At 36.8% G+C, this 18,410-nt stretch overlaps 1 protein-coding gene across 9 annotated transcripts in view; it reads left to right on the plus strand.

Moving 5' to 3' along the window:
- Positions 1-18,410, plus strand: part of NRXN3 (neurexin 3) — a 1,570,788-nt gene that overhangs the window by 1,399,364 nt on the left and 153,014 nt on the right. For 6 of the 9 annotated variants that reach the window (XM_042990246.1, XM_042990247.1, XM_042990244.1 and 3 more), the window contains 2 exons: positions 10,986-11,075; positions 16,278-16,585. In XM_042990246.1, the coding sequence (XP_042846180.1) occupies positions 10,986-11,075; positions 16,278-16,585 (398 nt within the window). The remainder of the gene's footprint in view (positions 1-10,985; positions 11,076-16,277; positions 16,586-18,410) is intronic. The other 3 variants (XM_042990249.1, XM_042990250.1, XM_042990253.1) reach the window with 1 other exon arrangement.

Below are 18,410 nucleotides of genomic sequence, written 5' to 3' on the forward strand. Positions count from 1 at the left end.
CTCTGGTTTTCCTGCCCTGTCCCGGCTTCCTCAGCTTCCTGACCTGTCCCTCTCCTCTGAGGAGCTGTGTTACTGCATCCCTTTCCTTCGAATAGATAATTATCTCTTAAGAATGAACAAGAGGGCTAAATATAGGTGGCAGGTCCTGATGCCTCCCTGTCTCCATTCCAGGACCCCTAAGGCTTGCACCACACAAGCTCCTCTGACTCCACAGATAGCAGCTGAGCACCTCCCCCTCTTTCTGTTGGTCCTTGATGGAAACCCTCACACAGGAAGTTGCTTCATTTACCCAGTCTCTGCTTCCCAGTCCTTGCTGGATTTCCCAACTCCCTGGCTGTATCTGAATAACAGAATCGTTCCAAACCTTTGTTACTGATTGGCTCATGTGTCTGTGGGTCTTATAGGTGTGTTTTTTGGCTGGCTTGGATGGAGCTAGATGGTCTTGACGGCCTCCCGCCCATGTTTGGGGCCTCAGCTAAACTGGAGGAGTGGCTTGGATGGCTGGGGTCTTTCTTCTCATGATCTCTCATCCTCCAGGAGCTGAGACTGGTTTTGGCTTTCTTGATATGGCAATCTCGGGCTTCAGCAGCATGAGAGGGCAGCACTATCATGCCAAGGCTATTCAAAACTCCACTTACATCCTGTTTGCTAATGTGCCCTGTGCAAAACAAAGCAAGTGTCAGGGCCAACCCAGAATCAAGGGGTAGAAAAGTAAACTAAAGCTCTGATGGGCGGAGTGGCAACGTCTCATTGCAAAGGAGCGTGGATATCAGAATGGAACTGTAGCTATTTTTCAGAGAGCTTTAGTAGGAAGCTTGGGAAAGGTTGTCACAGCTGTAATTGTATTTCCTTACACATTCGTTCTCTCAACCCTAAATTCAGGACTCAATGTGAAGTTGTAAACTAGTGGCTTTCACTGAGGCATTGTCCCCTCCCTACTTTTTTTCTTTAAAGTATGACACTTTGAAAAAAAAATAAAAATAAAAAATAAAGTATGACACTTTGGAATTAATCTTGGCTCTAACTGCCATATCATATGGCTGCCTTCTTCTTTTTTTTATTTTCCTCAGCATGTCTTATCACTGTGCCTAAATTGAGTTAATTGCTTTTTTAAAAATTAAATGTCCATTTTTTAAAATTTTAATCTTGTTTTTATATTCCCTTTGTATACTTTCAAATACTTTATCTGCTTTTGTTTTGAGTATTTGTGATATATTGGTGTTATTTATGAAAAGAGTTTAATTTGTATAGGCTGTGTTGTCCGTTTCATTTTTTTTCCTTTGCTTTTCTTCTCCCCTCCCCACCGCCCCCCCCCACACCTTTTTTTTTTCTTTTTAGCAAAGATAGTTATGCTATAAAAACAGTCCCCTTGCTGATCTATAATTTTCTATAGACATTTTCTCTGAGCTCCATGCATTGTTTATCATTACCCTTTGTTTATAGCCAGATTTGAGGCCGTGCTGCAATTCTCATAAACAAATCAATTTGAATTAATTTGCCAAGTAGAGTTAACGAGGCATTGTATGAATTCAAGATATACTACAACTATTGCATTCCCTGAGGTCATTTCCTCCCGGGGAAAATTTTGATTCTTGTACCACATTGCAGTAGTGTATATCTGACCTTTGAATCTTGCACCAAATGATGCGTGGCTGCCAACTAGTTCATTTTTTGAAAAGCCTCGGAAATGCCATCTAACCAAACAAATAGGAGTTCAGACAATTCTTTAATTAATACCTTTGATGGGGGGAGGGTTATCTTTAAAATCTGTAGTCTCTGATGCTTGCCTATGCTAGAAGTCCTATTTCCAGTGACATTTTAAATGGGAAGGTTGAGAAACATTCAAATAGGGAAAATATATTTCTTAGATAATCTTTGAAATCCCTTCCACCTTAATATTGTACACCCCTTCTCCCAAAATATAAACTGTAAGTTCCAAAGAACTCTACTCCCAGAAGCAGCATTTTAAACTATAAAACATAACAACATTTGCTTAAGCAGGATCTCTGTGGTTGTGTATCCTTCCCTTCAAGCCCACCCCTTCACCCTTACACATCATCTGTCACCAACGCGTCATCTAGAAAGGAAAATTTCCCTCAGAATGTAAAAGCTGGGGGGGGGGGGTGGGAAGGAATGTAAAGGCCACTAAGCACAAATGAATAGGAAAATCCAGTTCTCCTTTACTCTGAGGAAATGGTAATAGAGTTTCTCAAGGGAGTTCAAATCTCTGGGTCTTAGATGTATAATTTCCCTGATGCTTAAGGAATTGAACCCAAGCCCCCATTAATGTCTGCTCAGTCATAAGAGAAACCTAGGTTGGGAAAAGTGTCCTAAATTTTACATTGTAAAGAAGGATGAATCTCTTAGATTTGAGAATGATACATACAAATTCTCAAGTGTTTTGTGTAACAGAAAAATCATTATGCATTTAACTGTATTTAACAAAGAATCTGATAATGGCTAAGGACTATCATGGGCTCATCAAAACAAGTCTTACCAAACTAGTCTAATTCCCTTTGGATGACATTAGCAAACTGGCAGATGAGAGAATGTTATAGACACAGTGTATCTTCATTTCCCTGGAAGAGTATAATATCAAGAGAGCTATGACAGTATCTTAAGAAGATCTGCCTCTAGTTGAACTGAAACAGTCAGATGAAGCTTTTTAGTTCCCTGTATCTATTGCTGTGTAACAAATCACCCCAAAACATAGTGGCTTAAAACAACAAAAACTTACCATCCCACAGTTTCTGTAGGTCAGGATTTGGTAGCAACTTAGTTGACTGGATCTGGATCAAGGTGGCTGATGAGTTGGCATCAAGATCGCAACTGGGTCTGCAGTCATCTCAAGACTTACATAGGCATGGAGGGTCTGGTAGCCTCAGGTCCTTGAACATGTAGGTCTCTCCAAAGGGCTTAAGTGTCCTTATGATATAATACTAGCTTCCCTAGAATGGGTATTGAGAGGGAGTGGGAGAATGAGGGAGGGAGAGAAAATGAGAGAGAGAAGTCACAGTGCCTTTTTTGACCTAGTCTCTCAAGTCACACACTGTCACTTCCAACATACGCTGTTCTTTAGAATTGAGTCCGTACTAAGTAGAGCCCACATGCAAGGTTGGAGAATCAAGCCCTGTGTCTTACAGAAAGGAGTTTTAAAGAATTTGTAGACATTTTAAAGCCATCACAAAATCCTATTCTGTAAAATTTTCAGGGTCTTGAATAAAAGCACAAAGTTATGCTTATCAAATTTGCAGATGGCATAAAGCTGAGAAATGTGTCTCCTACAAGAGACAAAAGGCCTAGAGTTAAGCATTTTCTTATCAGGTCGGAATGCTGCTATGAAAGAAAAATGAATAAATTTAATGGGGTGTAATTAAAGTCCTGCTTTGAAGTTCATAAAGAGTGTTGCATGACCGTAAGATGGCCAAAACTTTGCAGAAAGCAATTCAGTTAGAAATCGTGCTGGGTTTTAGTTGGAAATAAGCCTCATGTGTGACAGTCCCATGATGTGTTTGTTTAGACAAGTGTTGCAAACCAGTATATTAACCAGATCAAGGGTGGGTAGTACACAATACAGTGACTGTGGTCTTTAGATCCCTTGGGAATAATATATTCATTTGTACGTATAAGGTTTGAGGTTGGTCTAGAAGACCTATAATTTATAAATACCAGCAGTTCCGTCAGATCTAAACAGAAGAATTCCGACAGTATCGGTTTATCATGGCATCAGACATGTTGATATTGGTGTGACTTTCCTATTGATGAGGATGAAAATGTTTATATTTGTTACCCATTAAAGTTGTCCTTCCATACTTCCTACCTATCCTCTGAGCTGTATAGGAACACTGCACATGCATGATATTTTTTTTTCTTTTTACCAAATATTCTAGCATTCTGCCTTTAAAAACATTGACTTTGATTTCCTCTGCATGACAGGAATGAAAGGGAAAAGGGAGTGGAGAGAGGAAAGTTGCTAGAAAGAAATGAAAGAAACAGATTAAAGAGACACAAGAAGACACAGGGATGCATGAATCACAGGGAAGAATGACCCCAAAATAACACTGTGGCTTTTGCCTCAAGGAGGAAATAAGTGATAAGAATAAAAGGCGCCTGGGGGGATCTGGAAGGGGTCATATGTCAAATGGTTGAAGACTGGACATTAGCGCTTCATGTCAAAAGGAAATTTGAAAAGACTTGACACTAAAAATTGTGTACTGAAGTAATTTTTGTGAGTTTACCGTCTTTTGAGTTTAACCCTTTTGAATTGGGCACTATTTTAATAATAGCAACAATAGGGACAAGTCATGTATTGAGCACTTAAGTTGTGCCACACATTGTACTAAGGACTTTATATACCTTTAGTTCTCACCGCAACCCCATGTTGCAGTTATTATTATAATCCTCATTTTATATATGAAGAAAATACAGCTTGAAGACACAAGACATAGATATTTTAAACATGTTTACCAGAAAGGAACTAGACAAAATTCAGACATTGCTATTGACTAGTCTAGCTTTAGTTCGTATTTTGGAATAATTATGGAAGGAAATAAAATCTTGTAGCCTATTTATATTTTAATTTGTAGCATGTCATTTTTGAAAGTGGCTCTTAAATAAAGAATAGATGCTACATAGATCTATTGTACTGAAGCAGATTCCATTAGAAATTGCTTGAAAATATTCCTTGAAATTATGTAAACAAAGATATTGCAGTCCTGTTTTAGTAATATTTCTGGGATTGAAAGTATCCTTTATGGGTGAGGAGAAATGAGAAGTTTCAGGGGAAAAGGGCTTCAGAAAGAGAGTTGAGACTGGCATCAACATGCAGGGAAAGGGTAGGGACTGGTAATATATGTTCTCATTGTTGCATCAGTGTAAATGGTCTTTAATATAATTACATTTCAACAGAAATGGCACTTTCATTTAGATTTGGGATATGAAAGAGAAGTTCAATGTTAACGTATTTGCACAAAAACTCACCTCAGCCAGGAACAAAGATTAAGGAATTGAGACATGGTCACTTGGATACCTGGACATTGACCAGGGTTACATCTCTAACATGGTCCTCATCTCTCAACATGTGTTAGGGAAAGATCCTGAGAATTAAAATAAATTGTAAACTCTCCCCATTCTCAACCTCTTTGAACACCTCCTAAACTAAGCTCTTTCCTGGATTATTGCATTTAATTTGTATAAAACCTTGCAATAAAAGTTATTATTTTCTTCTTTTTTTTTTAAGTGAAGAAACTCTAGTCATCTAAAGTAAGTAAATTGTTCAAGTTCACAGAAATGGTAAATGTCTGAGATAGGATTTCACCCAGAGTCTCTCAGACTCCACAGCCAATGTTCTTTTCGTTCATGTTTGAGCCATCTTTGCTTCAACAGCTTAACTCCAGTAGCCTAGAGATGGTGAATTAATACAAAATTACTTTGATACAGGAAGGGAATAATATGGTTTTCCACATATGTCTTCCATTCCTGAACGTTTCCAAAACACATGAGATAGTAAGATTCCTTGGCCAAGTTAGGGTATGCCTGGGTGACCCATACTGCTTTCCAGAAGCAAGCATCTCATCACTTGGGAAAGGTGGATCCCTTGGCTCACAGAACCACCCAACTAAGTCTGGAGAATCTTGCTTACTTAATAATGCCCTTGTGCTCTTAGTCTGTTAATTCACTTCCCCCAGTTGATCAGTTTTCTCCTCCAAGAGATTAATTTCTTTCCTTGGCACATGGTAGGATCAAGCTCATAGTATATAAATAGTTCTTTTTTCTTTAGCCCCAAAGGTGGTTTTGAGGATTAATGAGATGATGCTTATAATTGCATTTTGAACTTTTTGGTTGAAAGGCGCTTTATAAATACTAGTTATTTGGTTTTTGTTGAGGTCTAATCCATCACTTACAAGTGGCCAAACATTCAGGGTGCCCTCTGGGTAGCACAGTAGCCCACTTTTTGACTCCGAGGGGAGTTCATCTGAGTCAACATCAGGAAGGAGACCAGAGCCAAGCTTAGAGAATTTCCCCAGTTCCTTTTCTTTAGTGTCTTATATTTGCTTTGAAACTCACGAAGTGTTCTTTAGGGAGAGAGACTTTGTAAGAACCTCTGAAAGCCCTACTACTTGAGCCTACTCACATCGATTTTCTTTTGCCTCTGGCTCTAATACATAGTATTCATTCTTTGACTGTTCGTTAGACCCATGGTCTCATTTTTTAGTGTCAAGAAAACAATAAACAAAACCTTTTTTTCCCTTTTATTCTAGGACTCAAAACAAAATGCAAAAAAAATACCTCTGGCATTAATTTTGCACAGATGAATGCTGTTACAGTATTCCTATTAGCATGTCCATGTGCTTGACAACATTTCGGATGGTATTTATAGGAATTTTCTGCCAGCCTGGTGCAAATTGCCAGAACCTTTAGGACACTCTTCCTCAACACAGAAGCAGTATATCCTCATTACCTGTGGCTGGACCAAGAAATCACATTAGTCAATGCCTGAATTGTTCCTTTATTTTCAGTGGTTTAAGAAACCCACTTTGTTTTGGAAATGGGGTTAGCTGAGTATATTTTAAAAGACTCAGAAATCTAAAAAGAGCAACAGCTAGGAGATTTAGGGGATATTTAGGATGTTTTATTTTTCTATGTTTCATTGATCTTTGAAAGATAACCTTTGTCAGACCAAATGGAATATGCCCATGTTTTGAATGGAGGCCTGGTAAAGTCCTGAGGCCATGGAAGTACACCCTTTAGATCATTAGGGAACAACTGAGTTGTATTAATAATGGTTTTTAAAACTTGAATGTTTTTCATACTCGTGTTCTGAATATGCTGTACCTCTTATTATCTTATACTAGGTCCAATGGTGAATTGGGAAATGGGGAAACTGAGGCCAAGTCACTTGCATGAGGTCACACAGCTATTAAATGCTAAAGTTAGAACCCAAAGCTAAATTGGTCTCCAAAGCCCATGCTTTTAACTCCTGTGCTGTATTAATTATGGCTTAAAGAAACTAAGTATAATAGCTAATGAATAGGATCTGCGTTTGGACCAAGAGAGTATATAAAGGTGTTGTAAAATTTATTTTCTTTGCTATACAAAAGTTCTCTGTATCATTTCATTCTTCTATTTAAAGAATACTTATTCCTTTGGGACTGACAACAAATTTCAAATTTACTCCTCTGGGAGTGCTTGACAACAAAGAGGGTCTGATGTATTGGGGAACTGTTGAAGGGTCAACTTGCCTTCTTTGTCTTACTTACTCTGTTCTCTTTTTTTTATCCTAAATAGATTCACTCAAATGTAAGAAACATGAGGTATTTCTGAATAAAGTTTGAAGCTATGTATGAACCAGTTGGGCCTCAATAATCTCACCTCAGAGTATTCTGTTCTTCACAATATTATAATTCAACAGTGCCTGTTGTATGCGTCTCCAGGAGTTGAAACACTTAATAATTAGAAGCAATGATACAAATGCAAGTGAATTTAGGAGGCCAGTGGCATAAAAATATCAACTTCTGATAAAAAATGCATGGACGCACACACAAATACACTCACCTACACACCTTTATTTTAAGTAGAATAAAATGTGACTAATTTCTTTTCTAAAGCTCAGTTCTTTGTAGGTGAGTGTCACATCTATATAGTAATTTAAGAACTGTCTATTTAAAGATCTCATGGTATAATTTATAGATTTCTCAGTGTGTTTGAGAAGTATGGTCATTACATTTTGTTGGTCTAATTAGTAATGCACATATGTCTCGTTTTAGTGACATCATGACATTACTGTTCATAAGGCCATTCTTTCTTGAGGATATCATTACTTTCTATTGAAGAATTGATTTCACTCTGTTTAAATTTTCATACTGGTTGCTATATGAAATGTACAACTGAATGTCATTAAGGATTTAATACGAATGTACATTAATTTTTACAAGGTTTGCTCAGCTTTCAGGGTACTCGCTCTCTATGAATTCTTATGTTTAGAAGGTTGTTTACTCTTTAGTCAGTCTAGCAAATGGGGCTTGGGGTAAATGAACTCATTCTCATGCACATGTTTCTAAAACAGTTCTTACTAATGTTTAAGATAAATTAAAATAAAAACCAACAAGAACATGAAAAGAGACTAAGAACAATGTTAATGTGGCAATTTAAACCGGTTTGGTTTTCCAAATGACCTTCCATCTTTCACAACTTTTAACAGTATGCAAGATCACTATCATTAGTGCCAGACACTATCAGTCTGGTGTGGAAAACTTAAAACTTTTTTCTAAATGTCTTTAAAGCTGAGATGGAGAAGAATGACTCTCTCTCTTTCACTTCCCCATGGGTCTAAGGTTGAATCATGGCTATGCTGTCCTCCCAACATATCGCTTATTGATTACCCAACATAGTTTTCTCTTTTACTAGCGTGTACCATGCCTCAAAATTATCTTCTGTAGAGCTTTAGGTTTGAGACAGAGTGTATGGGGAGGGCATGCTTAGGAGGACCAAGAGCCCCTATGTATTTAGAGAAAGTAAATCATTGTGCTTTCTAATTTACTTAATTTAGTGCATATACAACTCTGGCAGTTTGGAATTTTGGATACTACTGATTTTACCCTGCATGTTTCTAAGAATATTTAGCTTTATATTTGCTATCGACTTCACTAATCCATTCCACAGTGAGTGGAGAGACGGATATCACTATATTAATGTTGCAGCCAACAACAAGTTACAGAAAACCCAAAGTAATAGAATATATTTAAGGTGAATCTGGCACAACCCATTTGCCATCTTTCAGTATAATGCTTTGTTGTAACTAAAACTTGAGAGGGGTCAAAGCTTATGAAGATGGATGGTATCCCTCATGTTGTCTGTCTTCTTTAGGGGTAAGATTAACAGTTAGAGATATAGGTTCTTTTCAGAAAAGTGCATGCTCCTTTTCTGTGAAGACATGTAAGAATTTACCCAACTTCATTTTGGATTAATAGAATTCTGAATACCCAAATCTAACAAGGAGGATCATTATGATAATCTCTAATTGGTAACTACATTAGCAGATAAAACTAACTTCTTTTGCCCTGAAGTTTGAAACACCAAGTTGCCTTTTTTTTTCTTTTTTAATTTTTTTTTTTAACATTTATTTATTATTGAGAGAGAGAGAGAGCATGAGCATGGGAGGGGCAGAGAGAGAGCAGGAGACACAGAATCCGAAGCAGGCTCCAGGCTCTGAGCTGTCAGCACAGAGCCCAACGTGGGGCTCAAACCCACAAACTGGGAGATCATGACCTGAGTCCAAGTTTGACGCTTAACCGACTTTGCCATCCAGGTGCCCCAAGAAGTTGCTTTTCTGTTTTTTCTCCTTGCCTGCAGCCTCTCCCTTTCCTTTTTATTTGTGTAAAAAATAATACTCCATTCATTGTAGGTTATCCTTTGATATGTTAATATTATGTTTTATCCCAACCAGAGAAGATACCATGATGGAGGCTGGATACAGATCCATAGTTGTCTCTTTCATGAGCTTTGTGTTTGTTGTTGTTTTTGTTATTAGTTTTTATTCCTTGGGAAGGAGAATGAGTCACCTTCTTAAATCATTTGTTCATAGCAGAAATGAATGGGAAATCTTGGAAACATCTCCCAACATAGCCACCCCTTTCCCATCTTATACCTCATGGAAGGCAGGTACTAGTTTAGTCACATGTGGAATCTTCTCTGTCAATAATTCCTATAAGAAGGTGGCTCTGAGATTGAAATGCCATGGTGACCTTCTTTTAACTTGGCCTGTTGCTATATTTAATCCTAACATTCTTTCTGGCTTTTAGACTTTTTTGTAAATCGTTTCCAAGAGCACCTGTTTTGAAATTTTTATTTCATTTTTAATGTTGGTAATTTGGAATGGGATTCCCTAAGTTCCAGTATAGGGCTGTGAGTGAAAATTCATGAATTAAAATTCACTAGTTTCTGCTTGATCACTGTGAGGTTGGTTGATGAGACAGAACAGTTCCCCAAACATGGCTTCATTATTTTGTGATTTGAAGCATATTCATTAGGGGTATATCTCTACAATACTACTCTCCAAGTCTGTCCTAATTAGACAAATCATCCAGGGTGGTAACAACAGTTACAAAAAGAATAAGGGGGCATCGTAGCAGTTAAAAGCATTATGTTTGAGGCTTGAAATTAATTAGATATTTCATGCCTGAAGGAGGTATCCTGAACAGGCTTTATGAATAGATACTTGTTCAGAAAGGACCTCTCATAGAAAGGTAAGAGAGAGAGAGACTAGATAAACATATAAAGCTTGCATCTATTAGTAGTAATAAAATTTAGGTACTTAAAAGTCTGCTAATACTCTATCACTATATTTATAGCTGCTTTGATTTACAAATATTTACTTTGGGTTTTCTTCTTTTTTAAAATGTAGAACAAGTCCGGACAGATGAATAGAGATGTAAAGAATCATCTGTGATACTCTATTTAACATAGTTGATGAGATACCAAGGCCTCAGAGTAAGAAGTCACCCTTGACCGTCAAGACTTAAATTGTCTTCTTCCCTCCACCAGAAGTTAGAGCAGTTACAAACACTTGAGAATAAGGAAGTACATGACCCCATGCTTCTGATAGGGTTCAGTACTGTGAGAGTAGATCATGCATGACTGAGACAATGCAAGTTTCCTACCATAGATAAAGCTGATCTGGTAGGCAAATTATTCACAAACCAGGAAAATCCTGTGCCTCCATTGGCCCAATTGAGGTGTGGTTGGGGTGAGATGGATTCCCATCTCATGCTCCATTTCCAAAATATGATGATGGAGCACTGCATAGCTAAGACTAGCCTGACCTCAAACCTGTCAACCATGGGCAGAGTGACTTCGACTCCACCTCTACTAAAGATAAATTGATATCTATCTCTAAAAACTTCATAAACAAACCAACAACCTAGGATGTTTTTAATGACGTATTGACTTTTCAGATTGTTTTTTAAGCTGTTTTTTAAACTTTAAAGGCAACACTGATAATGAACGCTTCCAAATGGTAAAACAGAAAATCCCCTTCAAATATAACCGGCCCGTAGAGGAGTGGCTGCAGGAAAAAGGTAACCGTCGTTAAAACTTTCATTTTAAAATCATTTGATTCTAAACCCTCATTTTTAAAGCCTGCAAATAAATGTTCCTTAAATGATAATCGCCTGCTGCATAAATGACTGTTTTAATTTTCATTATAATTTGTGTCAGCTTCCACCTGCCATATGTTGATAAATCATGCTATAATACATTGCCATTAAAATACAGTTAAAGGGACTAACATCTAGCTTGCTATCAGCGTGATAACCACAAACAAGAAATTTCAGGATCCTCTAAAAAAGAAATGTATTATGGCAATTTAACCACTGCATGACATTATTTGTTAATTTGTTTTAAATTACCTCTTATACCAAAGCTTTCTAAAGAAATTTCAAAAGTACTCTTTAAACTTACATCTTGAGGCTGTTTTGGCTTTACTCTCTAGCATGGATAACAAAACAATCATCAGATCGACTCTTATAACATAAACTGCCTAAGACAAATGTTATTAAGGGGAGCAGTGTTTTTTTTAACAATTTGTTTTTAAACAAAGAACGAGAAAGATGAATTTTGCCTTTAGATTCAAACTTACAGAGGCAAAAGTATTTCATAAGAGGTTAATTGTGTCCTAGTTGCTGGCTGAAACTAAAAAAAAAAAAAAGCTTATTTTACACTTTGGTTGTATAATACCCTTATGTGTTTAATATTTATGCAACAAAAGTGGAAGTGGTTAAGACAATGTGTTGGAAAAGAAAGGCTCATGAAAGGCAAAACAGCAGTTCTGATTTACTGAAGAAAACAACCACTTTGTTAATAAAAGAGGGCAGCGGTTATACCTGATGTTAGAATTTTCTGTGTGGCTTCTATTTGTTACGACGTAAACTATTATCTTCCAATGAAGAAAATTCTCTATTTTCAGAAGCTATTTATTCCCTTCTTTCCTGAGCCAGTGCAAGCTACTCTTGTCTCAAGACCTTCAGTGGGTTCTTAAAATTCGTAGAGATTTGATGTAGTTACACACAAAAAGTAATTGAATATATTAATATGCAACCTAAGCAAGCTTAATTACAGTCTTAAGTTGGGTGACAACATTCAGACCCTTAAACACGGAAAATCCTCACTGAGACTTAACTGTTTGCCCTGTTTTTAACGTATGTGGTCTAATTAAAAATAAATTAAGAATAACTCTAAAAAGCAAATAATTCGTTTAGTAATCACCAGCTCATAAAGTCCCTTTAACATTAAAGACTACGATTGCCTCACTTTTTAAAAAAGGAGAAGAAAACTAGATGCATGTCTGAGTCTCATGTGCCTGAGAGAACTTTTTTTTCTTTCAATTTTATGTTAATAATATTTTCTTTTACTCCATTGCCTTTTGAAGTCTAAGTTGAAGAGCATGCCAGGCGTTTTCATTTGTATAAACCATTATAAAGTTATGAGTAGGCTTTTAGTTTTCCTGCTGATAGCATTGTTATCAGTTGGCTTTCATATAGAAAGACACTTTGAAATATACAACAAATCGAGGGGGAAGGGTGGTTCAGGTGGGATGGAGGGCGGCTTTCTAGTTTCTTAACCAAATATGTATATGTTCATATATGCATATAATATTGAAAATGGTATTTGCAATCTTGGAGTTTCTCTCTTCTGCATTATTTTAACGGAAATTACTTTTTTTTACACTTTGGGTGAGTAACATCTATTCATTCTATTGCTTTACCCCTTCCTCTGTCTAGCTAACCTTCCCTTCAAAAGGAGTAGAAAATATATACCAAAAGACCTTGTAAAGACAATGAGTGAAAAAGGGTAAAGATGGAAGGATGAATAGGCAGACGTATCAGGAAAGTACTTGGAATGCCTCTTTGAAGTTATTTCTGTCATTGGAGAAGAGATGTGGGTCACAACATCCCTGAGTCTGTTTTCTGGCTCTGTCTACTATTGACTGATACTTTCTGACCTTAGACAATCCACTTAACCTCTTTATATCTCAGATTTCCCATCTGAGGAGAGGAGAAATAATACTGCCTATTCCCCAAGGGTGTTCTGAGGTTTAATTAATTAGTCTTTGTGTGACACTGTCTGCAGACGTGCAAAGATTTAATTTAAGCAGTATGTGAACTTGATATCCAAATGAGGTAGCAATAATGACTTCCAAGAACATGGGCACCTAAAACAAAACAGAAAGTAACCTGCTACAAACCCAGTACTAGTATAACCAAATTGAGTATTATGGATAATAGAACAATTCTTGGTTTGGGTTATAGATATAGATATAATGGCTGCTTATTATAAAAAAAAACACAATTGATCATAATGAATAACAATAATGAAATCTGGCATTGATTTTGAGAAATCTGGGGCAAATGATAAAACTTTCTCCAGTCAGTCCCTTATAATATCGCTTTTTAGGGAGAGGGTAGTGATGACTGATTCCCAGTTTATTCCCTTACTCCTGCTTAGGTTGGAGAGGTAAAATGACGAGAGGAAGAGATGGTGGGAAACTGAGAGTTTCCCACTATTACTTTAGTGATTGCCAACTTTACTCTTAACTTCCTAATCCAAGGTACAGAAGGCTAGGAAAGGGTCTATAACCAAAAGAAAAACAGATATAGCCAGAAACAGACCATGAAATAAGCAAACAGAAATCCATACATTTCCCATAGCATGATGGAAAATTGAAGCATAGACAACCTCCTTCCCTATTTCACCCAACTAGTGTCTTCTTCTCAAGAAATAATTACTCAGATCTCTCTGAGATCACAACCATAGCCAGAAATGGAGCAGTGGCTTAATTGTGTAGCCCAGAAAACATGCCTTGCCCTTCTCCATGCTTGGGTTAGTCTTGAACAAGCAAAGACCACTTTATGGAGTGTAATGTGGCAACTGGAATGAAAGAGATCCATCATTTCTAGCTAGTGTAATTCAACTTTGCATTTCAATTTTCTCTCTCTTTTTATTTGTAATAATTGTCAGAATGATATCACCAGGAAAATAAGGTGAGGACTGTTATTGATGTGAAGTGCTTTAAGAAATACTAGAAATATAAAATCTCTTACCTATAACTAGCTATGTCTATTAACTGATCATCAATGCTAAAGCATATACGAAAAAGGAGATGAGTAAATATTGATGTTGGCCAACAGTTGTGTGAATGGAAGGGATAGCTTGACGTTGGGCTATCTGGTGTAAGCTACTGAATTGAGGCCTAGAGATCTCCTTTTAGGCAGCTTCTTCTTTATTATGTTAAGCTGCCCCCAATGCCTATGCCTATGCCTATAGGGGTGTATTTATTCTCCCTTTCCATCATAACATTTCTTATGCAGTAAGCTTAGGGCTCCTAGATAAAGCTGTAGTCAAAAAATAACAGTAAAGAGATTTGAGCTGCAGGTCATTATCCAGTGTTATTGTTCATTGAAGATTTTGCTGCATCTTGTGTGAGAAATGAGAGACCAAAGGGCAGGTGATGATGTATGTGCACAGAGCACTGAAGAAATTGGTGGGAAAATAATGGAAATCTATTAGATCTATTTTGATTGTTCCCTTAGCATCTGGACAATTCTGTTATCAAGTCCAACAGATTCCGTTTCCATGCTCCAAATATTTTTATAGAGTGTAGATCATTTTCACTATAACAAAATTGTTTGGTCAGTTCTCCATACTGCAGTGTTTGAAGCTTCCAAAAAGGTATTATTTATAAATTATTCTTGACTATGCTGTTAAGAGTTTCCCCATGAGCAGAATTGACTCTTGTATAAAGAGCAGATGCATTTTCCCTTCTTTGCCTCTTTTGTTTCATCCATTATTATGCATTCAGAAGGCATTCCACATTATATACCAGAAATTCAAGGATAGGTAATTATTGTATAGAGTTAAAGAACATGTAATAGTGGTAGAGGATAAGAGCCCAAACATCAGAGTATGCCTCTATTCAAATTAGAGATTGTGGAGCAGAAACCCTAGTCTTTTAAAAATAAGCTCCCTTTTAATAATCAGGCAATAATAACAGAACATTCCAGTCATTTATAGCTAAAAATAATCCAAGTGATTAGATTGAGAATTTGTGGAGCATTGTTTTATTACTGACTTAAGTGGAGAAAAATTCAAAAAGGATATATTTAATTCTATTAATAAGTTTCCCCCACTTATCCATATGCAAAAGCAGGAGGAATTATCTGGAGAAATAATAGCATAGAATGCCTTGGCCTTAAAAAGCTGTTTAGGTTTTTCTGGGAAAGACCTGGCACTAGAGAGGCTTTTTTAAGTGGAGGTAGTTGGGAGGAAGATAAATTGAGTTGCACTATTCTAGACTCTGTTCTGTCATGATTTCATTCTGATAATTTTCTATTCAGAGAAGCACAAATGGTTCTCCAAATGGGAACTCCAAATAAGTTGAGCTACTGATAGTCTTCAACACATTAATATACCTTTATATCATTTTAAGGAGTTTTTTGTGTCTCTTTTTTTCGTTAATACCCATCCTTTCTTTTATAATGCATTGATTTGGAATGACATTTTCCCCTGCCCCAGAAACATTATCAATGCCTGTTTATTTCCCATATTTTAGGGAGAGATATAGTTGTGTGACCATAATCCGCCCTCTCCAAAGATAAAAGAGATAGGAAATTATCTGTCATGATGTTTATTGTTTAATAAACGTCAAGTATAGATAGAATATTATGTATTATGTAGCAAATGAGGTATTTGGTGAGTAAACTGTTCATATCTATAATGAATCCAAGTCTTTAATTGAAATTTAATTTCAGTTAATTTAGTTATCAGACCTATTTTTTTTAATTCAGTGTCGTAAGTTACCTCACAGAGTTTTTGTTTGCCATATATAATTCTTTTTAGTTGTTATTCTGTGACACTGTAAAAATGAATACAATAGGTATTTATTACTATTATCACCTGATTTGGGGGTTACTTTCTGTCATCCACAACTACATACCCACCAAGAATACTTCAATGCTTTGTATCATTGAACCAATATTTCTCATTCCTCACAATAATGAAATAGAGACTCAATTATTCAGTTTATCTAGGATATTCAGCTAGACAGTGGAAGAGATAAACATAGTGAAATGTTACTTGCTACTATCTATTGAGTTTTTGTTATCCAATTTTCTCCCCTTCAATTGCTCAAGGAAGGCTGTTTTGATACCTGGTCCATTCAGACCAGGTAAGACAAAGAAGATAACATATGGGAATAATAATGTTTCCTTCACCCAACCCACTAGGACGGCAGTTAACCATCTTCAACACCCAGGCGCAAATAGCCATTGGCGGAAAAGACAAAGGACGTCTCTTCCAAGGGCAGCTCTCTGGGCTCTATTATGATGGTTTGAAAGTACTGAACATGGCGGCTGAGAACAACCCCAATATTAAAATCAATGGAAGTGTCCGGCTGGTGGGAGAAGTCCCGTCAATCTTGGGAACAACACAGACGACCTCCATGCCACCAGAAATGTCTACCACTGTCATGGAAACCACCACTACAATGGCTACTACTACAACCCGCAAAAATCGTTCTACAGCAAGCATTCAGGTAAGCCTTTCTACAACTATTAATTGAGTCTTCTTGATTGTCTTTGAGACATTACTATAATGTCAGTGTTGCTATATTGCTAAAGTATCTGACTTACCATGTTTGTAAGAAGGATGCCTATAGACACTTATAGTAGTAAGACCTAGGAGTAGAGAAAGACAAAGTCATTGCTAAAGAAGTTATAAAAGTTTTATGTGCACTCATGGGTTATTATCCCTATCATATTTATCGCTGAAATGGTAAGGCTGTTATTCAAAATGAGGAATGGCTAACACTTTCAGTATGAAATACTCCCTCCTTTCATTTCATTTCTTTTCTTTTCAATAGCAAAAAAGGAAAAGGGGGAAGGAAAATTTGTTATCCTAGGAAAGGCTATATCCTACTTCAGTTCTATTCACATCCTCTTCGTGGCTTTGCTGAAACATGAACCATTCACTTGAGACCAATGAGTAGCATTAAATCAAGGACAATTGAAGCTAGAAGTTTAACTAATCCTTACAAAATGCAGTCTTTGTTTAAATTTTTAAGTGTTGATCAATCACTTATTTTTTATCCATTTTGTTTCCTTTGTATTTGACCAAGATCCTAATTACATTAGAAATTGTGAAGGTCTGAGTTTAGCTACGTAGGAAGTCCTTAGTTTTGTGGAAACACTTTTTGTTTTTTCACTTAAAAGTAATTATACCCACGCTAAAGCTTAATGCTTTGCTGACTCCCTTGGCATTTCATAAATCTAGTTAGTAGGGAATAGGAGGTTAATCGAGTTATTAGCCTTAAATGCTGTGGCATAAAATAAGACATTCCAATTGCTTGTGGGGAAATTACCCCTAGCCTAGTTAGTGTTTATAGATGATTCAGTAGATCAGTACTTGTCCTTTCTGTTTCTTAGTTTTAAGACATTATCCAGGGGCTCAATTGAGTCTTTGACATCACCCTTCCATTGGCTTCAGTGGGCATTGTAAACATAAAGTCAATAATCAATTAAGCCCCCTATGTGTTCTCATTCTTCTGAATTAAGTTTATGTGAGTTAAGTAGAGGTAAAACTGTTGTCTTCCTTTTCCCTTTTCTTTAAGCAGAAATATCCAGACAGCTCCTTACAGGATCCCACAGTAACAATTTGAAGCTGTATGCACTGATGATGTTACCAGGCCAATTTTATGTGTTTTAGAAAGGCTAAGAAGCTGGTTAACATAGCAGTCGTATAGTTGTGTGTGCCCTTGCATGTATACCTACATACATGGTGGAAAAAGAAATAGCTTCTTCCCTACTGATATTAAAGCAATAACTCCTGACACTTCACTCTACTCACTGAAAAGAAGATAAAAGGCAATATATATTTCTATTATGACTCTCTATAGCTCAAGAGCAGATCTGTTTATGGTTGGTGAAAGGATAGTTCTGTCTGCACAGGTCCTGGCAGACTTGTTCTGTTTCTGTCATAATACATTCTGCTAACTCTGTGGGAAGCAGAGGAACAAATGGCTTTTTCTTCATAGGAATGGCTGGTCCTACAGTCTTTTTCAAGACCAAATTTTTACTGACCGCAGGACGATTTAATGATACATAGGGATATAGGGACTAAGCTATGGTAATTATCAGTTTTTGGCTTTCCCTCTTACAGCAGATATTCACATAGGAGCAGACTGAGTGAGTCTTTCCAAAAACTAAGGAAGCCAGAGCTTCCAGAGAAGAGTAGGGTACAAAGTACAGAAGTCTTGCAAGTGATTATGACTCTGAACATCATAGAACCTGTTGTCATTGTGAAGGATGTGGACAGCTGGAGCATGCTCTCTCTAATAGCCTCCTGTCTGGTGTGTTTCTTTC

Source organism: Panthera tigris, chromosome B3 (genome assembly GCF_018350195.1).
Source record: "Panthera tigris isolate Pti1 chromosome B3, P.tigris_Pti1_mat1.1, whole genome shotgun sequence".
NCBI classification, from domain to species: Eukaryota; Metazoa; Chordata; class Mammalia; order Carnivora; family Felidae; genus Panthera; species Panthera tigris.